We start from the raw sequence: 26,255 nt of genomic DNA on the forward strand, positions 1-26,255 counted from the left end.
GGGTGGTAGAGGTGGGGACCCTCAACATTTAAGCATTTCGGTGAGCAGTTGAAACACCATAGCATTCAAAGTCACCGACCAGGTGCTGGAAAATGGGACTCAGATAGGTGCCTGATGGTCAGTGCAGTAAGATGTGCTGAAGGGCTTCTATTTGTACTGTAAAACTCTGACTCATGGGGCTGAACTGGATGTGTTTTTTACAAAGTAGTTTATTGGGTGGTTGGTGGAGTGGTGGGAGTTACATGAGGCTTTCTCAAAGGTTATAGTTGTGGGTATTTAGTAATTTATCAAAGACATGTTTTTACAGCAATTTTGGTGTGCGGTTTTAATAAATCCCGAGGGTTTTGATTAGAATTTTATGGGTAAAATTCTGTGTGCATGGGGAAATTATATTCTGATATAAAATCTGGCATTTTTCCTGGAAAATGGGGTATTAAGTAACCAGGAACTTAATCAGCACTGGTTGTCTTGTCCATAATTCTGGGAGGGGAAGACTGGGTTGACTTGGACTTGCAGTCCAAAGATTCTAGTGTAGTTACACTGCGGGGGAGGGGGGGGGGGGCGGTGAGGAACTATCTAAATGCTTTTTAAAAGATAAAATTGTACCCGCCTCTACTACTACCTCTGGCAGCTTGTTCCAGACACTCACCACCCTCTGTGAGAAAACATTGCCCCTCTGGACACTTCTGTATCTCTCCCCTCTCACCGTAAACCTATTCCCTCTAGTTTTAGACTCCCCTACCTTTGGGAAAAGATATTGACTATCTACCTTGTTGATGCCCCTCATTATTTTATAGACCTCTATAAGGTCACCCCTCAGCCTCCTACGCTCCAGAGAAAAAAGTCCCAGTCTATCCAGCCTCTCCTTATAACTCAATCCATCAAGTCCTGGTAGCATCCTAGTAAATCTTTTCTGCACTCTTTTCTAGTTTAATAATATCCATTCTATAATAGGGTGACCAGAATTGCACACAATATTCCAAGTGTGGCCGTACCAATGATTTGTACAACTTCAACAAGACGTCCCAACTCCTGTATTCAATGTTCTGACCGATGAAACCAAGCATGCTGAATGCCTTCTTCACCGCTCTGTCCACCTGTGACTCCACTTTCGAGGAGCTATGAACATGTACCCCTAGCTCTCTTTGTTCTGTAACTCTCCCCAATGCCCTACCATTAACTGAGTAAGTCCTGCCCTGGTTCAATCTGCCAAAATGCATCACCTCGCGGAGAGTTTCAAACACTCCTTTGGAAGACTCTACACATAGACACATTCCAAATGACTATCCGAACTTTCGAAAGAGAGCTGCTATCCTAAGCAAAAAGCCCTATTGTGGCAGAAACAGGCTTAATTTATATGTACTCAATTGTCACCCGTCAGCTTGGCAGAAATAATATGCTCAAAAATCAAATGCAGAACATTGTATTCATGCTAATACCTTGGGGATCCCTTCATGGGTGGATGCCAGTTTAAAGCAGTTTGAACCAACTTTGTCTCTTGAGTGTAAGTACAATGCGATATTAGTTATAAAAACAGAAAATGCTGCAAAAAGCTCAGTAGACCTGGCAGCAGTTGTGGAAGGGGAAACAGTTAATGTTTCAAATCCGTGTGCCCAGTTCTAAAGCGGAGTCATGTTGGATTCAGCTCCTGTTTTTCTGCTGAGTTTTTCCTCTACTTTCGGTTTCAATTTCAGATTTCTAGCATCCACAGTTTGCTGCTTTGATCGCAATGATATTATTGACCCCAAAACAAAACACTGCAAATGCTGGAAATCTGAAAGAAAAGCAGCTGGGAAGAGTTGGAATGAGTGGGGGGGGGATCTTATTGAAACTTGCAGGATACTGCAAGGCCTGAATAGAGTGGACGTGGAGAGGATGTTTCCACTAGTAGGGAAAACTAGAACCAGAGAACACCATCTCGGGCTGAAGGGACAATCCTTTAAAACAGAGATGAGGAGGAATTTCTTCAGCCAGAGAGTGGTGAATCTGTGGAACTCTTTGCCACAGAAGGCTGTGGAGGCCGGGTCATTGAGTGTCTTTAAGACAGAGATAGGTTCTTGATTGATAAGGGGATCAGGGGTTATGGGAAAAAGGCAGGAGAATGGGGATGAGAAAAATAGCAGCCATGATTGAATGGCGGAGCAGACTCGATGGGCCGAGTGGCCTAATTCTGCTCCTATGTCTTATGGTCTAAATCATCAGCAGGTCTGGAGAGGGAAACAGTTAAAATTTCACATTGTTCTGATGTAACCCGGCTTGTTCAGTGTCCTGATCAACATTTCAGTGATGTAAACATAGCATTTGTTTAAGTTTTACTATGAACCTATCTCCTTTTAGTGTCAATCTGAGGTCCATGCTTCATATGAAGTGTTCTAATAACTGGGATTTTCCATGGTTATAGATTTGAGAGTAGAACTGAGCTTTTCAAGCAGTCATCTTGAAGTATTGAGCTTCAGTGTTCAGATTTTGTTTGGTTTGGCACTTCCATTCTTGTTTGTTTTTTGCATCATTTATTGGCACGAATTGCTGCCAGTTATCTTTTCATTTGATAATTCTTTGGATCTTAACTTGGATTGAAGCTAGACTAGTGGTTTGAAAATAACAGGGAATAAATGTTTTACCAGAAAGCAATAACAACTGATTTACAGAAGAATCATGCTCTCCTTTTTTCATGTTTTTTTTCTGGCTAATTCTCTGATTTCAAAGGCTGCGCACTCAACAGGTACATGCATGTACCTATTAGGGTCTTTTTATAGCACTTCAGTAACAAGAACTGGAAATGTTTAGCTTTTAAAGTATATGGCATAGAATCTAAGAATATCTCTATTCTAAAACATCTAGCCGAGCTTCAGTGCTCTTTCAGATTTTTCCACTTCAAATCTTTACATTTAGCTTTTTAATTCATTCCTGGATAGTTTTAATTGAACAATGTTTTCAAAAAGAATCAAAAGATAGCTTCGTTCCTTGGGAATAAAACAGCAATTGTGGAGGGCTCTATCTGTGGCAGCATGGAAGAAAGTTACAAATGGAGGAGGAGGGAGTGAGCTACAAGTGGCCTGTAGACATCCCAAGTATTCCTGGGTGCAAGAATGAAACACATGCATCTGTTCCTACAAGTTTAATCTGTATTGTGACTTCAGCTCACCTTGGACTTAGTTGAAAGTGGTACCAACTGAGTCAAACTGACACAATGGGGTTGCTGCATTTCGTTGTGTTAGCTTAGATGGATGTGTATCTCCAACAGGACTTGGGTTGTCTGGAGATGAAGAAAGAGAAAGCAGGCAAAACAGATTGACATTTCCAATGTTTGTATGATTAAATTAACAAGAAATATTGTTCTCTCCATCTTAGTCCTTCAATCTCTTTTCCTCCATTCTTCCTCATCCAAAAGATGGTATGAAGTGGAGATGCCGGTGTTGGACTGGGGTGGGCACAGTAAGAAGTCTCAACACCAGGTTAAAGTCCAACAGGTTTATTTGGAATCACGAGCTTATGGAACGCTGCTCCTTCATCAATTGAGTAACTGAGCTGATGAAGGAGCAGCGCTCCGTAAGCTCGTGATTCCAAATAACCCTGTTGGACTTTAACCTGGTGTTGTGAAAAGATGACATGCTGAAGTTACTGTAGATTCTTCCTTGCTGGCAGGACGCAGTTTTGAAATTTTCACCTAAGTAGAAATCCTTCCAAAATGTCTTAACGGGTTATAATGACCAAAGGCTTTGGCTCCAACCTAAACTTGAACCCCGGTTGGGAAACGGGGACAATAATCTCGCGTTAAATAATCGTTTGAACAGCGCACATGAAATTCCCAAGTGAAAGAGTACCCAATTTGTTTTCTCTTCCCCTTTTCAGGAAGGTCCTCAGACGAAAAAGAGGAGATCAGAAGATGTGAAAGGTGATGAGGAATTAGATCTATTGGCTATTGGTACAGCGGTTGGTAGCATCTTGTTATACAGCATAGTAAAGGGAGAACTACAGAGTAAGCTGGTAAGATATTGATTTTTAATGTTGCATTGGGTGAAATGATGGGTATTTCAGAATTGGATGGGTATACATGTTACCAAGAATACTTTCTTGATGAAAATTAATGGGGAGAGTGGGGCACACTAATATGTGTATCTATACATTAAAATGCCCGTTTGGCTTCAGTTTAATTCCATGTAATGTCATTTACCAGAACGTGTTGAGTCGACTAATTAACTGAACTGCTTAGTCTTAACCAAAAGTAGAGTTTTACTCATGCCAATCAGTTTGATGTTGAATTAAACCATTTAATAGATGACCTATGAACTATATTTTCCAAGTTTAGAGCAGCTATAAATTTGTATTATTACATAGCCTAATAATTTGTTTATTTTCAGGATGCTGTAGCCAAAAAGTGCACCAATAAAATATGTTCAGAATTTTATATCTGTGGTGTGACTAACACTTTATGTTCCAGTTCTTTCTATCTTGCCCAGAAGATAAATTTGTCGTATCAAGAAAAGCACTACATACAACCAGCTGCAACTTACTTTCTTAAGCCATGGAAGTTATTCAATTTGATCTTGAAATTTTGTTTAAAGATACCTGGTGCCAGTATCACTAAATATGCAATGATAGGTTTATATTCCTGGGACCAAACTTGGCGACTCGACTCATTAACAGTATATTTTATCATTTGGATTAGGCAGTGCTGTGGAATGGTCCGAATTGAGGCATTTTGCCTCCTGATATTCAGCAATCTGAATTGGTTCTTGTCCTGTAGTTACTGCGAGCAGTAACTCTGGTTACCTTGGCATCCAGAGTGAGCTAATAGTTGTTTTTCTGACCCACTGGTGGCGGATGGAATAGGACCAGTGGCATGTGCTTTGAAACTTGAGGGAAATTATATTTTTCAAGAGCTAGTCCCTTTGTTCAGGAAAAAGGAAAATTGTTTTTTTCCAATTGTGGATACTTCTGCTGCCAGCAGACTTGAATGGCCCTACCTTATATTAAGTTGATCTTTCTCTACACCCTAGCTTTGGCTTAACACCATATTTTTGTCTGTATAGCGTGCAAGAAGCAATACTTTTCACTGTATACCACTACATGTCATAATAAATCAAATCAAGCTGTGTTCACTTTCGGTGCAGTTCCAGCACAAATTGGAAATCCTGTGTTTATAAAAATCATCCTTGAACAATTTCTTAACTATAGTCTTTTTATGCATTTCAGGGTGGTGGACATGACAGTAAAGTAAATTGTGTGCGGTGGCATCCAGAAAATGATTGCCTCTATAGCTGCTCAGATGACAAGCACATAGTGGAATGGAGTGTGCCAACAGGGAAAGTAAAATGGTTAGTACAGAAGTCTGGTTCACAGGCTGTGAAGTTTTCTCCTTTTTCTTCTCCCCCTCCCAAATTTTTCTTCTCTCTCCCTCCCAAAGGAAAGCCTAAATGACGACTTGTCTCGTCACATTCAGACGAACGAGCCTGGCAGGTCATTTGGTTGACATTCCATGATTTCTTCCATTATTGATTCAGTAACAACGCTGTACGTACTTCATTTCCACAAAGCTGGTTCTGCTGCCACAAGGCGCTCATTTGGCAGCGAGATGAATGCAGTTCTTTTGATATGCATTGTCGGAGCACTCATCAGTGAATATGCTATTTTGAAAGCTGGTGCCATATTTTCATGGACCATCTAATTGTCTTCACTAATTCAGAGTCTATCGTGAAATACATATGTAAGTTACAAGAAGCAGCCATTGTCTTTAATCTTGCATTGTCTGCTATTTTGTGAACAAAATACATGAATAACTGATATTTTAAATTTATAACCAATGAGACTGTATTTACATTTTAATCTTCAAAACTGAATGAAGTTGAGGTGTTAAGCCTAGAACAAAGTTTTTTGCTATATGCCCATAGCCAGCAGTGTTGATTATTGGAATGGTTTGCACCAGCTCCGTTGGGCCATTGTTCATATTTGGTGTTGGTAATTCACATGTGGAATTTTGTTTGTGAAATAAAGTGCTCACTTGTGATTAAAAGCCAGAATTCTGGTTGTTTTCCCCAGTGCCATTGTAAACTTAAGGCTGCTGGAAATGTTGCAGTGCAGACTAAGAATCAATCTTGTAACTTCCCTGCTTCACGTAGTTACATACTGGGCCTACAGCATTGTCACCCATTCCCTTGCATACTTTTGAGATATTCATGTTTTGGAATTGGGAAGAAGCAATCAAAAGCTAGGAGTTTTCTCAAAGGGCTGCTTCAGACTGGCATGTAGATTGCGTCATTGAAGTAACTTCCCAAGTAATGTATTTAAAGGGAATGGTAGCATATTAGTCTAGAGGCCTGGACTAATGATCTCGAGACAAGAATCCAAATCCCACCAAGGAAGCTGGAGAATTTAAACTCAATAAATCTGAAATAAATGCTGGTATCAGCGATGGGATCATGTCACTACCACATTGTGATTTTAAAAAACTGGGTCATTAATGTCCTTTAGGAAAGGAAATCTGCCGGCCTTAGTTAGATGATTCCAGACTCTTGGTTTCTCCACGTTCTGAGGTTTCCACTAAAACATCGAGCCCTAAAATACAAAAGAAAATGTTCAATCCTTTATCTGTCCTTTTTGGTAAGAAAACCTTGAGTTTGTTGCCAACAGTATAAGTCCTAACACCAGGCCACACATCCGGACTAGTGGAACTGCCAAATCATGGAGTTGTGTTAGTTGAAAGTGCATGGAACAGATTAATTGGTGTGGTGAATCAGTGTTAAGTTGGTGAATTTAATTCAAAGATGTCTGCTGAAGGATAGTTTAAAAAAAGCATTTGAGCGCATGAACTGTTGGGCAAATTCCCTTTGACCTGGGTGTTTACATAATAGCAGTGAGCAAAGTCTCAAGTGTTTTACAGTGGTAGAGTTTGGATCTCAACCCTAACACATCCTCAGCGGAATGAAAAGATGTGCACTTTGAAGTTGTCTTAAAATAGTTGCAGAAAATTAACCCTTGCATTATTGTACACAACCAGGAGCAGGAGTAGGGCTTCGAGCCTGCTCCACCATTTCATGCGATCATGGCTGATTTAATCTCAGCCTCAACTCTACTTTCCTGTCCATTCATCATGGCCCTCCAAACCCTTACTAAAATGTCGACCTCTTCCTTAAATTTACTCAATGTCCCAGCATCCACCACTCTCGGGTGGTGAATTCCACAGAATCACGATCCTTTGAGAGAAGTAATTTTTCCTCATCTCTGTTTTAAATCTCCCTCCCCATATTGTAAAACTATGACCTCCTGTTCTAGATTCCCTGCAAGAGGAAACATCCACTCCATGTCTGCTTTGTCAGTCCCTGTTATCAGCTTGTACATCTCAGTTAGAGATCTCATTCTTCTGAAGGAGTATTGGCCTAAACTGCCCAATCTCTCTTTGTAAGACAAACCTCTCATTTCTGGAATCAAATCTTGTGGTGTAGGAAACGCATTGCAAATTTGCCAGGGTACATTTAATGGGACTGATCGGAAGAACATGTGAACAGTGTACCATTCAGCCGATAAAGCATGTTCCGCAATTCAGTTAGAACAGAGTCACACATGCTTCGATGCTTTTCCAACATTGCATTAGTACCTGTGCACCAGTTTTTAGATTTGTGTACATGGATATCGAATTCCCTTTGCTCCCTACCCCAGTGTTCATGAATAAATTATTCATATTTATCTATCGCAGATCCAAGTGCGTAACCTTACACTTGCTCACATTAAACTGTGTCATAGCTTTTCACAGAGCCAGTCTTTTGTGCTCCCACCATTACAGTTTATAGCTCTTAAATTAATGTTATCTAATGAATTCCTTTATTTAAGTCCATAATATACATGGTGAAAAGCTGAGGTCCCATTACAGATCCCTATGCAATGATATTTTACATATAGAACATATAACAGCACAGAACAGGCCCTTCGGCCCACGATGTTGTGCCGAGCTTTATCTGAAACCAAGATCAAGCTATCCCACTCCCTATCATCCTGGTGTGCTCCATGTGCCTATCCAATAACCGCTTAAATGTTCCTCAAGTGTCTGACTCCACTATCACTGCAGGCAGTCCATTCCACACCCCAACCACTCTCTGCGTAAAGAACCTACCTCTGATATCCTTCCTATATCTCCCACCACGAACCCTATAGTTATGCCCCCTTGTAATAGCCCCATCCACCCGAGGAAATAGTCTTTGAACAATCACTCTCTCTATCCCCTTCATCATTTTATAAACTTCTATTAAGTCTCCCCTCAGCCTCCTCCGCTCCAGAGAGAACAGCCCTAGCTCCCTTAACCTGTCCTCATAAGTCCTACCCTCCAAACCAGGCAGCATCCTGGTAAATCTCCTCTGCACTCTTTCCAGCGCTTCCACATCCTTCTTATAGTGAGGTGACCAGAACTGCACACAATATTCCAAATGTGGTCTCACCAAGGTCCTGTACAGTTGCAGCATAACCCCACGGCTCTTAAACTCCAACCCCCTGTTAATAAAAGCTAACACACTATAGGCCTTCTTCACAGCTCTATCCACTTGAGTGACAACCTTTAAAGATCTGTGGATATGGACCCCAAGATCTCTCTGTTCCTCCACAGTCTTCAGAACCCTACCTTTGACCCTGTAATCCACATTTAAATTAGTCCTACCAAAATGAATCACCTCACATTTATCAGGGTTAAACTCCATTTGCCATTTTTCAGACCAGCTTTGCATCCTATCTGTGTCTCTTTGCAGCCTACAACAGCCCTCCACCTCATCCACTACTCCACCAATCTTGGTGTCATCAGCAAATTTACTGATCCACCCTTCAGCCCTCTCCTCTAAGTCATTAATAAAAATCACAAAGAGCAGAGGACCAAGCACTGATCCCTGTGGCACTCCGCTAGCAACCTGCCTCCAATTCAAAAATTTTCAATCCACCACCACCCTCTGTCTTCGATCAGACAGCCAGTTACCTATCCAATCGGCCAACTTTCCCTCTATCCCACACCTCCTCACTTTCATCATAAGCCGTCCATGGGGGACTTTATCAAACGCCTTACTAAAATCCATGTATATGACATCAACTGCCCTACCTTCATCAACACACTTAGTTACCTCCTCAAAAAATTCTATCAAATTTGTGAGGCACGACTTGCCCTTCACGAATCCGTGCTGACTATCCCGGATTAATCCGCATCTTTCTAAATGGTCGTAAATTCTATCCCTAAGGACCTTTTCCATCAATTTACCAACCACCGAAGTAAGACTAACCGGTCTATAATTACCAGGGTCATTTCTATTCCCTTTCTTAAACAGAGGAACAACATTCGCCCTTCTCCAGTCCTCTGGCACTATCCCCGTGGATAGCGAGGACCCAAAGATCCAAGCCAAAGGCTCTGCAATCTCATCCCCTGCCTCCCAATGAATCCTAGGATACATTTCATCAGGCCCAGGGGACTTATCGACCTTCAGTTTATTCAAAACTGCCAGGACATCCTCCCTCCGAACATCTATTTCCTCCAGCCTATTAGCCTGTAACACCTCTTCCTCAAAAACATGGCCCCTCTCCTAATGTGGCAGTTCATTGCCTGGTGCTTGCAAAACTGAAGAAAAGGCATTGGGGTTGCTAGTTTCCATGAAAAATCGGCAGATATTTTCTTCCAGGCCTCTTTAATTCCTGTATTCAGATTTGGGCAACTTGGCTGATTTATGTGTTAGACTGGCTCTTCAGAAATAACTTCCCCAATCCAGTTAATGATGAATGAATACCACTTTTCTGAAGTTTGATTATTCTACAAGTGAATCTTTGCTTGAAGTTTATAATCAATTCTTTTGTAACAGCCAAGGCCACGGTTCCTTTGACCGTGACAGTTCCCATCTCCTTCTGTTGGTTACGCAGTCCTTTGTGTGGTAGTAAACTCTCAGGAGTTCAGTTGCTCGCATTGGTTCCTCCAGAAGCTTGCAGGTTTTTGTTGTGATAGAGAAGAAGTTAAACCAGAGAGTATCCCCAAGATGTGAACCATTTCTGGAAATAAATCATTTGACTGGATCTGCAATGTATATAACATGCACAGCAACTGGCAAGTGTTTGTTGTTCTATGACTTGTCTTCAGAATCTGAGACACTTGTGAATCACTCCTGAGAGTTGCGGTGGCTGTGGGGGGCAGGTAGCGACACTATTGGTTGTGCATTAGGAAAATTGGGACAGAGTGAAATGTTTCCTTAACTGAATGCATTCTCTCAGTCCTAAAAAGCAAAGTTCATTGCTCGGCTTAAGGTGCCTCTTTCTCAGATGTTTAAAATACACCTGATTTATGGCCATCTGAGCACACTGCTGGTAAATGGAACTAAAATGAATTGTGTACCATCGTTGAAACTAACTGAGGTTTTTATCGTGGAGGCCCAGTGCTTGCAGCATCTTCAACTTGACAGTCTTAAACAGTTTCTGAAAAAACTGGAAAGGGTGGAAATGGTAAATATCTGTGTGTGACTTCTACAAAGTTAAAGCTGCTTGCTTTGTGAGTTGATGTCTGATTCTAGAGATTAAATTGGAATTAAAGGCTGTGTCTTTTTGTGGCTTGAATGTTTGAAATTGTGTCTGAGACACAAGGCAGCTTCATAAATTAGTAAGTACTGTATCACACTATGTATTTTATGGAGTATATGTTTTTACGGCCTCGACTCCCTTTTTGTGCCATTTCTCTATTCCTTGTTCTCAGATGTTAGAATTTGAATTCAATTTTTAAACATCTGGAATTAAAAATCTACTGATGACCATGAAACCGTTGTCGATTGTCAGAAAAACCCGATCTGATTTGCTAATGCCCTTTCGGAAGGAAATCTGCCATCCTTACCCGGTGTGGCCTACATGTGACTCCAGAGCCACAGCAACGTGGTTGACTCTCAACTGCCCTCTGAAATGGCCTAGCAAGCCACTCAGTTCAAGGGCAACTAGGGATGGGCAATAAATGCTGGCCAGCCAGTGACACCCATGTCCCACGAATGAATTTTTAATAAAAATGAAATATTTGGTTCTTGGGTTTCTTCTGGTTACCATTTTGGTACTTTGAGTTTAAGATTACTCACTGGGCATTACCTGTGCCATGTGACATTTTCTTAAACCTCCTTTTGACAATGGTATCACATGTCCAAGGAGATCATTGTTGATTTACATTAAACTGTGACGATTTTTCAGAATGCACACCCCACCAGCGCGCTTTGTGTTATCAGTATTGATTAGATTTGTTTTGAATGATAGCAGAATCTAGTCTGGCATTAAAATGATGGAACAAGCAAATGTGTGAAGTTTCTGTGCAATGTGGTGTCAGGGGTGGTGGGAGAGAAGGTTAGTGGAAGTTCTCAAACTTGTCACATAAACGAATAGCTGTACCTCTTGAGCACATTTACTCTTTCCACCAAAGCAGGGTTTCCAGAAGTCTTGCTGTGATGATTTGTTAAGGTTTCGCTATTTTGCTGACAAACCTGATGACACATCCTTGGCTGTCTGAGCAAGCTGGCTAATCCCTCGATTTGCTTTGGTGATGAGTAGCCATTCAGGGTTAATTTAAAACAAAATGATAACCTTGCAGATGAAATGATGATTGTGTTTGTGTGACTGCCTGCCTTCTCCATTTAAATATTATTTAAATGGAGAAAAATTACATCGTGCGACTGTGCAGAGGGACCTGGGGACCCTTGTGCACGAATCGCAAAAACTCAGTCTGCAGGTGCAGCAGGTGATCAAGAAGGCGAATGGAATGTTGGCCTTTATCGCGAGGGGGATAGAATATAAAAGCAGGGAGGTCTTGCTGCAACTGTACAAGGCACTGGTGAGGCCGCAACTGGAGTACTGTGTGCAGTTTTGGTCCCCTTATTTGCGAAAGGATATATTGGCCTTGGAGGGAGTGCAGAGAAGGTTCACCAGGTTGATACCGGAGATGAGGGGTGTAGCTTATGAGGAGAGATTAAACAGATTGGGTCTGTACTCGTTGGAGTTTAGAAGGATGAGGGGTGATCTTATAGAGACATATAAGATAATGAAGGGGCTGGATAGGGTAGAGGTGGAGAGATTCTTTCCACTTAGAAGGGAAACCAAAACTAGAGGGCACAGCCTCAAAATAAGGGGGGGGGGCGGTTCAGAACAGAGTTGAGGGGGAACTTCTTCTCTCAGAGGGTAGTGAATCTCTGGAATTCTCTGCCCACTGAAGTGGTGGAGGCTTCCTCGTTGAATATGTTTAAATCACGGGTAGATAGTTTTCTGATCGATAAGGGAATTAGGGGATTTGGGGAGCAGGCGGGTAAGTGGAACTGATTCGCTTCAGATCAGCCATGATCTTGTTGAAAGGCGGGGCAGGCTCGAAGGACCAGATGGCCTACTCCTGCTCCTATTTCTTATGTTCTTCCAAAATTGGCCCCTTCATTACTGTTACCCCTTCACCCTAATGTGCAGAAAATAAATGATACTATTTTATGCTATGTTGGTGGTGTAATTTTAATTAGATTCAACCTCAGTCATGGGAAGTCTCCCTCAATACTCTTGACAATAAAATAAAAGCAAAATATTGAGGTAAATAGAAAATTCTGGAAAAATTCAGCAGGTCTAGTAGCATCTGTGGAGAGAGAAACAGCATTAATGCTTCAAGTCCAACATCACTCTTCTTCCAAACTCTTAGACCATGTGGGCACAGCTATGATAGCTCAGTGACGCATACAAGCTCTTGGGTGAAGAACGTTCCCTTGTGTGAGATAGCAGAGGGCTGCTTCCATCTATTGCATTGTGCCTGCCCCCAGTGGATCTTAAATTTGATGCAGGGCACAGAGAGGAAGAAATCAGCATAATTCGAATGGGCTCTAGAGAAACAATTGGCTGCTTTATATTGGAATTCTGTAAAGTATATTAAGTGACACATTGGTTTTCTTGACCTTAGCTCCAGTTTGAAGAATTGCTGGTTTCATGACGGTGTTTGAGACTTTTAAGCAGTTATATTGCAAGAGGTGCTTGGTCCAAGCAGGAGAAGACAAACTGCAAGCTAAACATGTCCAGGTGTAAAGTACAATCAATCTATTTGTAAGCATCTTTGAAATGAAACCCTGTGTGAAAAAGTTCTGTTTAATAATACTTGGAGTATTATGAACAACTGTGGGCACCAACAACACCTAATGTAGTGCATATTGATCTTGGAGGGAGTGCAGTGTAGATTTGCCAAAATGATGCCTGGACTCTGAGGATTAAGCTGAGGAGTGATTGTACAAACTCAGGTTGTATTCTAATGAATTTAGAAGTTTATGGGATGATTCAGTTGACATTTTCAAGATGTGGGGGGAGTAGATAATACTAAACTATTTCTGTTGACTGGAGAGTATAGGAATGTGTGGCGTTATAGTATTAAAAATTAGAGCCACACATTTCAGTAGTGAAATCAGGAAACAGTTCAGTCAAAGAGTGATGGGAGTTTGGAAGGTCCCTCCACAAATGGCTAGATCAGTTACTGAGGTTGATAGATTTAAAAAAAAATTGAGTTCTGCATCATTGAATGGTGAAAATGCTTGAGGGGGGCTAAATGACCTACTACATCCTCTCTCCCCAAGCCCCAGTTGAAAATTAATCAGAAGAATTTGTTAATTTCTATAGTGTTGCAGCTTTATCTACATGTGCAACATTAAACCTAAAACACATGTTTCTTCCCCCCATCCCTCCCAAACAGCAAATGGAAAGCTGAGAAAGGCAGCGTCAGTTGTCTTTGTCTCAGCCCCGATGGAAAGATGTTGCTATCAGCGGGCCGTGGCATCAAACTATGGGACCTGGAGACCAAAGAAGTGTACAGGGTGAGTACTTAAAACTCTGCTTCTGTGCAGTTTGCATTGAGTTGTAATTTATTTGTGCCACAAGTGGTTTCTAATTTGGAAACACGTTTTGTATAGTGGGAGGATGACCAGGCTCCTGCTTTCTTTCCACAAGTCCCTATATTTTCCTCTGCTTCAAATATTAATTCAATGTTCCCTAAAAAGATCCTTCCCTCAACCAGTACCTGGGTCAAAGCATTCAGTCTTCCAACAGCCCTACTGAAAAGAAACATTTTTGCTCTTTTTGGCGTTGAATTGATGACCCCTGATCCTCGTCAACAAGAGAAAGCAATCTTATTCCATTGTTCTTATCAAAACTCTTCCTAGTTCCAGGCACCTTTTAATTCTCCTTTGCTTCCTGCTCCAGTGCAGTAAGTTCCATTAATGCATCTCTCCATTGCTGTAGCTTCCAACTCTGGCAGAATCCTGACTGTCTAGTGGCTTTGCAATTTCCATAATGTGCTCAAAACTGCACGCAATAGAACCATTGCTGGCTTTGAATTTATCATTGCTTCTTTACTCCTAAAATTCACATATCAATGCTCGATCACAAGCTGCCGTTGGGTTTACTACGAGAGGGTAAGCCCGTGCCACCAGTTGTCTCTGCGAGGGTACAGAGATGGGCCTTCTTGCTAGCTGCGTACAACTACTCCTTGCAGCATTGGCCAGGGAGGCAAATATCGAATGGGGGTGAACTCAGCTGCCTTCCTCTTCCGCAGACCGTCCTGTCAACACTTGTACAACAAGAAATAATGATGTTGCGCCTGCTCAAGACATTGCCGGCCTCAGGTACCCATCTGAAAACTTGAACTGAGAGAGACCCACTACTATCAAAAGTACAAGTTTGGCATTATGATAAGTCAGAGCAACTCAGACCCTACCTATTGCATAGGACAGAGATATAGTCAGGGTGACGTGTTGTTGTGGGGGGCTCGTGTAATAGTGCCACCCTGGGGTAATGGCTTTTGCTACAGGAGATGCACACCCTGGACAAAGTAGGATGAAAACATTGGCCCAAAGCTGTGTCAAGTGGCCAGGCATTGCCAAAGGTCAAAAGAATGGTCAACCAATGCTCGAGTCATTGCTCGAGCCCAGGAGTTATTGCCATCACCAGCATATATGGAAGTGGCCAGGTCGGTCATGGTCCTGATTTGCACATAGACTTCGCAGGACCATATGTTCCTCATCCTGGTTGATGCACATTCAAAATCTCTCGATGTCCAGCTAATGATGTCTGCAATGGCCACAGCCGCCATCGACAAGTTGAGGCAGATTTTTGCCATCCATGGCATCTCGGGACTTGGTGTCCGATAATGACACAGCACTTAGAGCTGAGAAGTTTCATAAATTTCTCAAATCACACAGCAAATACCACGTTTGGTCAATCTCGAATGGCTTAGCAGAATGAGCTGTACAAATGTTTAAAACCTCTGAAAAAGTAAGTCCAGATGCCACTGCCTTTACTTGGCAAGTTTCTTGTTGTCATATGCCGAATGTTACCACAGGGCTTGCACCAGCTGAATTATTAATGGAGTGCCATCTACGAACCCGCTGGGATTGGTATTTTCAGGTTTGTCGAGCATGGAGACTAGCCAAGCCTCCCAGGAAGAAGAACATGATTCAAAAAAAGGGGACAGTGTGTTCCAGGTTGACTTAATTATGGCTAGAAATTTTGGTGGTGGAACAACCTGGGTGTCAGAAAGAATGGGACCAGTCTCTTACGTTGCAGAAGTACAAGGTCACTATGTGAAAAAACGTGGATCATTTGAGGGAGAGAGTTGGGTCTGATGGAGGGGATCAAAAGGTGTGTCCTGTGGCGGACTCGTGCACCAGCTACTGACCCAGTGTTGTGGAGCTGAGGCAACCTGTGCCTTCTGAAGCCGAAGAGGATTGGGTTGATGGGTGTGCATCTGGTGGCCCAGATTTGTTGCTTGCTGAAGGACCCAGTATCGAGCTCTCTCCAGAGTCCAGAAGTCTCTGGACTGATTCACTTTGAATGGACTTTTCTTTGGTGTTCCGAATGTGCTGTTGTGTCTGCATGCTTGTGTATAATGATGTTTCTTTTATTTTTCATTCATAGGTGGACTTGAATTGGGGGGAAGGAATGTTGTAACGTAGCCCCTTTATGGGGGTGATCCTTTGCAGGCCATTTGATCGCATCGAACCCGATTGGGAGGCAGCGCAGGAAGCTTGAGCCAATTGGGAGCAAGGGCGTGAGTCTTGGGACAGAGAGGACCCACAGAGATAGGAGAAGAGAGTAGACTTGTGTATTGGTTCTTTCAGGCCCTTATCTTATGTATAATATTATATTAATAAACTGTTTCTTGTTGGAGCCACAACGAGTTGCCTCCCATTTACTACACTGTACATGTATGTGAATGAAGAATAGTAAATAAAACTGAGGCATTACAGGTGCAGATTCCATAGTGGAAATATGATGTAGCAATAACAGAGATGGGGAGGCACTCGTTAAACCTCAGCTGGAATTTTGTGAACAGATCTGGGCATCACACTACAGGAAGGTAGTGACAGTATTGGAGAGAGGGCAGAAATGGTTTATGAGAATGGTTCCAGGGGTGAGAAACTTCAGAGGTTGTTATTGGAGAGAAAACGGCTAAAAGGAGATTTGATAGAGATGCTCAAAATCATGAGGCTGGACAGAGTAAAGAGGGAGAAACTATTCTTGCTCATAAAAGGATCAAGACTGAGGGAGCGCAGATTTAAAGTAATTTGTAAAGATAGCAAATGTGATGTGCGAAAAACCTTTGTCACACAGCGAGTGGTTCAGGTCTGCAATGCTCTGCCTAGAAGTGTGGTGGAGGCAGGTGCAATTGAGGCATTCAAGAGGACATTAGATGATTACTTGAACAGAAACAATGTGCAAGGGTATGGGGGAAAAGGCAGAGAAATAGCAGGATGTCAGTTTGCAGAGCTGGTGCAGATAGGATGGGCCAAATGGACTCCTGCACCATAACAGTTCTGTGAAGAATCCACTATCTTTGCTCTTTTTCACAAAGTTGTTTTAAAAAAAGTTAGGTAGGCCGAGTGCAATTAGTGTCCCTTAAAATAGATGAGCAGGTATTTAGTTGGATATGGTAAAGTCCATAATAGTGATACATATACCATGGTACAGTGGCCTTGGGCCAAATGTCCTTTTGCATCATATTTCGGCTGAATTGGTTGCACTTTTAAAAGGATTATTGCAGGTTCAGTGTCGAGCCTTGTCATTGAAAATGGTCCAATACATTTAAAAATAAATGTAATTGAGCCTGGCCACAAGTTCATTGGCCACCTGGTTTAATCTGCATGTTCCTCAGATTGGAGGTGGAGTCATGGCAGCATTGAGTAAAGACAAACCACGCTTTGATTTCCTGCACTCCTAACTATAATGCAGTTCCTGCCATTCAGTCAGCCATTATATGTATGGGTCTCCTCTGTTAAAGCAAACAGGATGTGGTCTGCCTTTAATGAAGCTCAGGCAAGGTGTAGTTACATTTCTTTCAATGTTCTCTTTGCAGAAATTCACAGGCCATGCAACAACAATATCGTCACTTACGTTTGCCACAATACGACCGTCTAGTGACAGTCAGCCATTCGATGGAACAACTGGTTTATACTTCCTGTCTGGAGCTGTGCATGACCGACTCCTTAATGTTTGGTGAGACATCTGTCAACCTAATTTTATATCCTTCAATTCACTAGATAGGTTGACTTTTAACTCTTATTCCAAGTACATGTAGTGAGACCATTGAACACTGCAGGTATTCAACACTATTTTCTTGGTCATTTGCTGAGGATTTGGCTGACAACGGATCCATTTTGCTCTCGCTGTGTTCAGAGTTTCTGGAGGTCTTGCCCAGTTAATTTGCTCTTCAACTTAGACTTGTTTACTTTAGGGTTAGCTTTGATTCTAAGGTACTCAGTTATCAATAATCCCTACCTCTCATTGATAAATTGAATGGCAACTGCTTAAATTTAAGCAAGAAGTTGTTAGCTTGGATTGGCACCCCTCCACCAGTCAAGAAGTTCTGGTATTAAACTAGAGCTTGATCATATCCGGTACTCATTCCACATTATATCAAACATATTCTACAGTATTCAGTAAGTAACAGTTTCTGGATTGGGAAGATCTAAATGAGATGTGTGTATGTCTGCATTTTTAAATATTTGACTTCAAATGGTTTGACTAGAAGTGATGAGATAGTGCAGTTGTTACTGGACCAGTGATCCAGGGACCCAGATTCAAACCCCACCACAGCAGATGATGACATTTGAACACCACCACCTAAAAGTTCCCCTTCAAGCCAGCCACTCACCTCACTGACTTGGAAATATATCGCCATTCCTTCACTGTCGCTGGGTCACGATCCTGGAACTCGCTACCTAACAACACCTTGGGTGTACCTACACCACGTGGACTGTGGCAGTTCAAGAAGACAGCTTACGATCACTTTCTAAAGGGTATTTAGGAATGAACGATAAATGCTGTCCCAGCCAGCGATGCTCACATGTCATGAATGAATTTTAAAAATGTACTTTTGGAAATGTTGGATTTTTACTTGATCTGAAATCTGGTATACCCATTAGACACTAAGTAGAATTCAGCAAACCATTCACTTGGCCATGGTTGCTCAGAAGTCTCCGGACTAGACCCCATTAATTTGAATCAAGCACTTGGTCCTCTGACCATCAAATCCCGATAAGTGAAGTCTTGTTTCCAACATCTGATCCATTCCCAAGTTGTATCTCACCATGATATATCTGCTGCATTCTATGACTTGATGCCACAAGTTTCATCAATGTGAATCAATTGAGATGATGACAAAAAGAGTCTCTTGCAGATGAGGCAACTGATTTTGTTCTGCAGAGTTTACTCTGCATTCCTCTTTCAAAGATTATCAAAGGTCCATGCTGTCTCCACTATGTGGAGGGGCGCTGGAAAACTTATCTTTTGATAGAGATTACATTTAAGTTTCTTAACTAGATAAGTGCCGTTACTACGAGATTGAAACTTGTGGATTCCATTGTGAATGCTCAGTTTCGTAATCAAAATGTTGGTGTACGCTTTGCTGGTTTCACTGAAAATTGGTTGACTACCGCATGAACAGAAGGATGATAAAAATTGATTGGGCCCTGAATGAACATCCTGTATCTTGAGTGGTGCAAATAGCTCACATTGTGACAAGTTGTGAAATTTATATGCATAGGCACTGCTAATTAGGACACTGGTGGATCACTGGCCCTTCGAGCCTGCTTTGCCATTGAATGAGATGGCTGATCTGATTGTAACCTGAGCTCCACATTCCCACCTACATCTGATAACTGCCCCCCCCCCCCCCCCCCCACCCTTGTTTATCAAGAATCTACCTACTTCTGCCTTAAAAATATTCTGTTCCCATATATTTTGAGGAAGAGAATTCCAAAGACATTCGACCCTTGGAGAACAAAATTCTCATCTCTCGTAAATGTGGGAGCCCCTATATTTTTAAACAATCACCCGGTTCTAACTTCTCTCATAATAGGAAACATTCTTTCCGCATCCACCCTGCCAACTTCCCTCAGGATCTTACATGTTTCAGTCAAGTCATCTCTTACTCTTCTAAACTCCAGTGGGTACAAGTCTAGCCTCTCCAACCTTTCCTCATCAGACAACCCACCGAATCCAAATGTTAGTTTAGTAAATCTTCTCAATACTTCCAATGCATTTGCATCCTTCCTTAAATAAGGAGACCAAGACTGTGCATAACACTGGTCTCACCAATGTCCTGTATTTAATTCTTAAATGTGGTAATATACGGGCTTGCACAAGAAAAATGATTCAACAAGTATCTAGATTTTAGAGAAATTTCAGCTCCTTCACCACTCCTCAAAGCACCAGCCTCACCACTAACAGAGTTAACTTAGGCGGCACGGTGGCACAGTGGTTAGCATTGCTGCCCTGCAACGCCAGGGACCCAGGTTCAATTTCAGCCTCAGGTGCCTGTGTGGAGTTTGCACATTCTCCTCATGTCTGTGTTAGTTTCCTTCGTGTGCTCTGGTTTCCTCCCACAGTCCGAAGATGTGCAGGATAGGTGGATTGTCCATGCTAAATTGACCCTCAGTGTTAGGGGAATGGCGTGGTAAATATGTGGAGTTACGGGAATAGGGCCTGGGTGGGATTGTTGTCGGTGCAGGCTCGATGAGCCGAGTGACACTTCTGCACTGTAGAGATCCTATGAACTCCAGTTCCATTCCATGTAGTTGGCCTCTTGACGTTGTCACTACGTAGGTAGCCAGTCAGTTGGCTGATGAATGTGGTCTTGCCAATATGATTCAGCTCCTGAGAATAAATCTTGAAGCTCCTTTTGATCGATGAGGATATTCCACTAAAATCTCCACATTGCCTATCTTAAAGAAAGCCATGATTTGTGTTTTATTTTAAATGATATCCTGCAGGGCATCATTAATTCAGCTTTTAATCTAAAGCAGGAAGCTGCTGCTGTGATTTTGTATTACTGACAAAGTCAGTCCTGTGTGAAACTTGTGGCTGTGTTCTGTGGCTTCCCTTCCTGAAACTTTGCTTGGGGATGGATATATGGTCATTTACTGTTCCTCTCAACAGGCAAGTGCGATCGGATGGGAAGGATAAGAATGCCGTGCTCTCCTTTACGCTGACAGATGAGCCCATATATGTGGACCTAACCACTTCAGGAGACCGAGAAGATGTAAGCGGAGAAACCTGAGTTTTGTTCTTCTGTCGGTTTTAATTTGTAATTTTGATGGAAAATCAAAATAGAACATAGAACAGTACAGCACAGAACGGGCCCTTCGGCCCACGATGTTGTGCCGAGCTTTATCTGAAACCAAGATCAAGCTATCCCACTCCCTATCATCCTGGTGTGCTCCATGTGCCTATCCAATAACCGCTTAAATGTTTCTAAAGTGTCTGACTCCACTATCACTGCAGGCAGTCCATTCCACACCCCAACCACTCTCTGCGTAAAGAACCTACCTCTGATATCCGTCCTGTATCTCCCACCACGAACCCTATAGTTATGCCCCCTTGTAATAGCCCCATCCACCCGAGGAAATAGTCTTTGAACGTTCACTCTATCTATCCCCTTCATCATTTTATACACCTCTATTAAGTCTCCCCTCAGCCTCCTCCGCTCCAGAGAGAACAGCCCTAGCTCCCTCAACCTTTCCTCATATGACCTACCCTCCAAACCAGGCAGCATCCTGGTAAATCTCCTCTGCACTCTTTCCAGCGCTTCCACATCCTTCTTATAGTGAGGTGACCAGAACTGCACACAATATTCCAAATGTGGTCTCACCAAGGTCCTGTACAGTTGCAGCATAACCCCACGGCTCTTAAACTCCAACCCCCTGTTAATAAAAGCTAACACACTATAGGCCTTCTTCACAGTTCTATCCACTTGACTGGCAACCTTTAGAGATCTGTGGATATGGACCCCAAGATCTCTCTGTTCCTCCACAGTCTTCAGAACTCTACCTTTGACCCTGTAATCCACATTTAAATTTGTCCTACCAAAATGAATCACCTCACATTTATCAGGGTTAAACTCCATTTGCCATTTTTCAGCCCAGCTTTGCATCCTATCTATGTCTCTTTGCAGCCTACAACAGCCCTCCACCTCATCCACTACTCCACCAATCTTGGTGTCATCAGCAAATTTACTGATCCACCCTTCAGCCCCCTCCTCTAAGTCATTAATAAAAATCACAAAGAGCAGAGGACCAAGCACTGATCCCTGCGGCACACCGCTAGCAACCTGCCTCCAATCCGAAAATTTTCCATCGACCACCACCCTCTGTCTTCGGTCAGACAGCCAGTTACCTATCCAATCGGCCAACTTTCCCTCTATCCCACACCTCCTCACTTTCATCATAAGCCGACCATGGGGGACCTTATCAAACGCCTTACTAAAATCCATGTATATGACATCAACTGCCCTACCTTCATCAACACACTTAGTTACCTCCTCAAAAAATTCTATCAAATTTGTGAGGCACGACTTGCCCTTCACGAATCCATGCTGACTATCTCGGATTAATCCGCATCTTTCTAAATGGTCGTAAATCCCATCCCTAAGGACCCTTTCCATCAATTTACCAACCACCGAAGTAAGACTAACCGGTCTATAATTACCAGGGTCATTTCTATTCCCTTTCTTAAACAGAGGAACAACATTCGCCATTCTCCAGTCCTCTGGCACCATCCCCGTGGACAGCGAGGACCCAAAGATCAACGCCAAAGGCTCTGCAATCTCATCCCTTGCCTCCCACAGAATCCTAGGATACATTTCATCAGGCCCAGGGGACTTATCGACCTTCAGTTTATTCAAAACTGCCAAGACATCCTCCCTCCGAACATCTATTTCCTCCAGCCTATTAGCCTGTAACACCTTCTCTTCCTCAAAAACATGGCCCCTCTCCTTGGTGAACACTGAAGAAAAGTATTCATTCATCACCTCGCCTATCTCTACTGACTCCATACATAAGTTCCCACTACTGTCCTTGACCGGCCCTAACCTCACCCTGGTCATTCTTTTATTCCTCACATAAGAGTAAAAAGCCTTGGGGTTTTCCTTGATCCGACCCGCCAAGGACTTCTCATGTCCCCTCCTAGCTCTCCTAAGCCCCTTTTTCAGCTCATTCCTTGCTAACTTGTAACCCTCAATCGAGCCATCTGAACCTTGTTTCCTCATCCCTACATAAGCTTCCCTCTTCCTTTTCACAAGACATTCCACCTCTTTTGTGAACCATGGTTCCCTCACTCGGCCATTTCCTCCCTGCCTGACAGGAACATACCTATCAAGGACATCCAGTATTTGTTCCTTGAAAAAGTTCCACTTTTCATTCGTTCCTTTCTCTGACAGTTTCTGTTCCCAACTTATGCCCCCTAATTCTTGCCTAATCGCATCATAATTACCCCTCCCCCAATTGTAAACCTTGCCCTGCCGTACGGCCCTATCCCTCTCCATTGCAATAACAAAAAACACCGAATTGTGGTCACTATCTCCAAATTGCTCTCCCACAATCAAATCTAACACTTGGCCCGGTTCATTTCCCAGTACCAAATCCAATGTGGCCTCACCTCTAGTCGGCCCATCCACATATTGTGTCAGGAAACCCTCCCGCACACACTGCACAAAAACTGCCCCATCCAAACTATTTGACCTACAAAGGTTCCAATCAATATTTGGAAAGTTAAAGTCCCCCATGACAACTACCCTGTGACCCCCACACATATCCATAATCTGCTTAGCAATTTCTTCCTCCACATCTCTATTACTATTTGGGGGCCTATAGTAAACTCCTAGCAACGTGACCGCTCCTTTCCTGTTTCTAACTTCAGCCCATATTACCTCAGTGTGCAGATCCCCCACGAAGTGCCTTTCCGCAGCCGTTAAACTATCCTTGATTAACAATGCCACTCCTCCACCTCTTTTACCAGCTTCCCTACACTTAGTGAAACATCTATACCCCGGAACGTCCAACAACCATTCCTGTCCTTGTTCTACCCACGTCTCCGTAATGGCCACAACATCGTAGTCCCAAGTACCAATCCACGCCCCAAGTTCATCTACCTTGTTCCGGATGCTCCTTGCATTGAAGTAGACACACTTCAACCCACCTTCCTGTCTACCAGTACCCACCCTTGACCCTGATACCTTCCCCAATACCTCACCACCCTCACTGACTTCTGGACTACAACTCCCTTTCCCACTCCCCTGACAAATTAGTTTAAACCCCCCTGAAGAGCCGTAACAAATTTCCCTCCCAGGATATTGGTGCCCCTCTGGTTCAGGTGCACCCCGTCTAATTAATCTGTACTGCCTAAAATCTAATTAATCTGCAGCAAAATTGGCTTTAAGGCTCCTTGATTTTGTCAGCCTTCTTTGGATGCGTAACCTTTGAGTAGAGGATGAGTTTTATGTGAGCAACTTGTTAGGCTAAGGAGTGTGACCGTATCTCACTTAAAATAATAATTCTCTACCAGTCTTTCCACTTCGGATGAAATTGATCCTGTAGGAATACAGTTGCTGACATTATTATCTTGCTCAGGTGCTGTTATATGCAAGACTAAATGATGGTGTTGGCAGGATATTGGCAATTTGACTGTAGGGCAGTAAGAGTCCAAAGCATGGAGTCTGGTGGTTTTTCTTTTCTAATCCTTCCACTTTCTGGTCTAATTTTCCTGAGGCCCATTGCTGCAGTCACCATCCCTGACTTTCAAAGATCTTTCCAATACCTGCAGGGCACAAGTCAGTAATCTAAGGGTTACTCTCTTATGTGGATGAGTGTAGTTGCAACAACATTCAGTGCTTGATACCATCAGCGACATAACTTGCTTGATTGGCATTCTACACACCACCTTAAACAGTCACACCCTCCTGATGCAACATAGCAGGGTATACCACCTATACGTTCCATAGCAGCAACTGGCCAATGTTGCTCTGTCAGCATCTTCCAAACCTGTGACCTGTACTGCCTAGAAAGACGAGGCTGGCAGATACAAGGGGAACACTGTGCTAATTCCCTTGCAAAACCTGCAATGTCCTGACTTGGAAATAAATTGCCGTTCCTTGTTGGTCAAAATCCTGGAACCCCCTACTTCATGCAGCATTGGAATACTTTCTCCATATGGACTGCAGCACTTTAGGAGGATAGCTCATCAGTACCTTCTTGAGCAATTAAAGGTGTGCAATAAATAGTGTGCCAGCCACATCCTAAGTGAATTAATTAAATTTTAAAATCCTGTCTCAGATTGGTACAGAACTGGGTCTGATCTGTTTAGGAAGCAAGTCAGCTCAACTACTGGGTCACTTGTACTAATTTTTGGGATACACTTTTATAATGCTAATGGCACTTAAATCGTGGCTCATGCATCGCACTTGATGCAATGACGTTTATCTGTAAAGCAGATAAGATACGAGAGGAGGGCAAGAAAAAATGTTAAATTGAAGAAATAACAGTGGTTGGTGGGAGTGACTGGGGTCAGTGGTGCAATGTGAGAAAAGAGGAAAAAAATGTATGTCGCTGCACTAATTTTTGTGTGACCTTAAGTTTGGGAAAGTTCAGTATCTCCACCAGTAAAATTTAAGGTAGTTTTTGATCTCGCCGTGCTATACCAGATAACATACTGTAAACTTTATGATGTGCCTCAAGATGAACTACTTCTTTCTAATGATTCTAACTTGTTCTTCAGCCGGTGAAATTGGCAGTTGTCTGCCGGGACGGACAGATGCACCTGTTTGAACACATCTTAAATGGGTGAGAGTTAGATAGCTTTGTTCCTAAACAACTTAACGCCACCCTTTTCTTCTTGATAGATATGTTTTCATAGGGTATGTGGCACAGAAACAGGCTATTTGGCCCAACCAGTCTACATCAGTGTTTTTGCTGTCCGCTAGCTTCCTCCCATCTTTATCTATATCTACACCTCCATTCCCTTCTCCCTCGTATGCTTGTCTAGGTTCCCCTTAAATGCAAAAAGGCAGAAACCTCCTAATAGTGTACTCTCCTGCGTGATTGAATAGAAAGCTAAACGCCCATTACGGTCGAGGCTGCAAAATATGTGTTTGATTTGGTTCACAAAATCATAGACTCCCTACAGTGCAGAAGATGCCATTCAGCCCATTGAATCTGCACCGACTCTGACAGAGTATCTCATCCTATCCCCTGAACCCCACACATTTTCCCCATGGTTAATCCATCTAATTTAACAAACGGAAACCTTTTTATGTTGTTTCCAACAGTGGTACAGTTCCCCTCAAGGATGTGATTTATTGCTGAATATGAGCTTTTTGTGGATGATACTCCCACTTGCCTGATTTGGATTATGCCTTCAAGAGCTTTTGAGAATTTGCTTAATAAAAGCTGTGTTTTGGGACACAAAAAAAGACATTTAAAAATCCTAGACAAGCAGCAATGTTACACCAGGGCAGTATTGTATATATATAAAATGCCATGATGCCAGGCAGTTAGTAAAATTTCTCAATTTGCCTAATAGCTGTGTTTGTTTTAAATAGTTACTGCAAAAAGCCTCTCTCACCGACGTGCACGGTACAGATAGCAACGTCTGGAAGAGTCACTGATGCAAGACCTGTTCCTATCCTGGCAGCCGCATTCTGTTCTGATAGGCAGTCCATATTGATAGCATACAACAACATGCTCCATCCAATTATAGAGAGAGTGGTAAGTGATGAAATCACAAAGTTGCACTATCTTTTACCTATTCTCTTTGCCATCTTGGATGTGTGTGTGTTAATATGGAGCGAGGAGGGGAAAGCCTAAATGGCTACCTGCAGGATGCTCTATCAGTATGAATGTGAATAAAAAGTTTATACAAATGTTGATCTTGCTCTACACCATTAGCTATGACTCGAGCACTACATTCCGCACCCTCTCCTTTCCTTCTCTATGCAC

The 26,255-nt window shown here is 42.6% G+C and overlaps 1 protein-coding gene and 1 non-coding gene across 2 annotated transcripts in view; both read left to right on the forward strand.

Annotated features, from left to right (window-relative positions):
- The window catches only part of wdr43 (WD repeat domain 43), a 50,787-nt gene that overhangs the window by 6,102 nt on the left and 18,430 nt on the right, over window positions 1-26,255 (forward strand). The window contains exons 2-8 of the mRNA XM_078206026.1: window positions 3,853-3,987; window positions 5,197-5,318; window positions 13,685-13,805; window positions 17,342-17,481; window positions 20,425-20,527; window positions 25,036-25,100; window positions 25,859-26,024. Of these exons, the coding sequence (XP_078062152.1) occupies window positions 3,853-3,987; window positions 5,197-5,318; window positions 13,685-13,805; window positions 17,342-17,481; window positions 20,425-20,527; window positions 25,036-25,100; window positions 25,859-26,024 (852 nt within the window). The remainder of the gene's footprint in view (window positions 1-3,852; window positions 3,988-5,196; window positions 5,319-13,684; window positions 13,806-17,341; window positions 17,482-20,424; window positions 20,528-25,035; window positions 25,101-25,858; window positions 26,025-26,255) is intronic.
- Window positions 11,419-11,492, forward strand: LOC144488010 (small nucleolar RNA SNORD53/SNORD92). Its single transcript, XR_013496507.1, has one exon. It is a non-coding gene; the product is annotated as a small nucleolar RNA SNORD53/SNORD92 (small nucleolar RNA).

The sequence above is a fragment of the Mustelus asterias genome, unplaced genomic scaffold (assembly GCF_964213995.1).
Source record: "Mustelus asterias unplaced genomic scaffold, sMusAst1.hap1.1 HAP1_SCAFFOLD_1197, whole genome shotgun sequence".
In the NCBI taxonomy this organism is placed as follows: domain Eukaryota; kingdom Metazoa; phylum Chordata; class Chondrichthyes; order Carcharhiniformes; family Triakidae; genus Mustelus; species Mustelus asterias.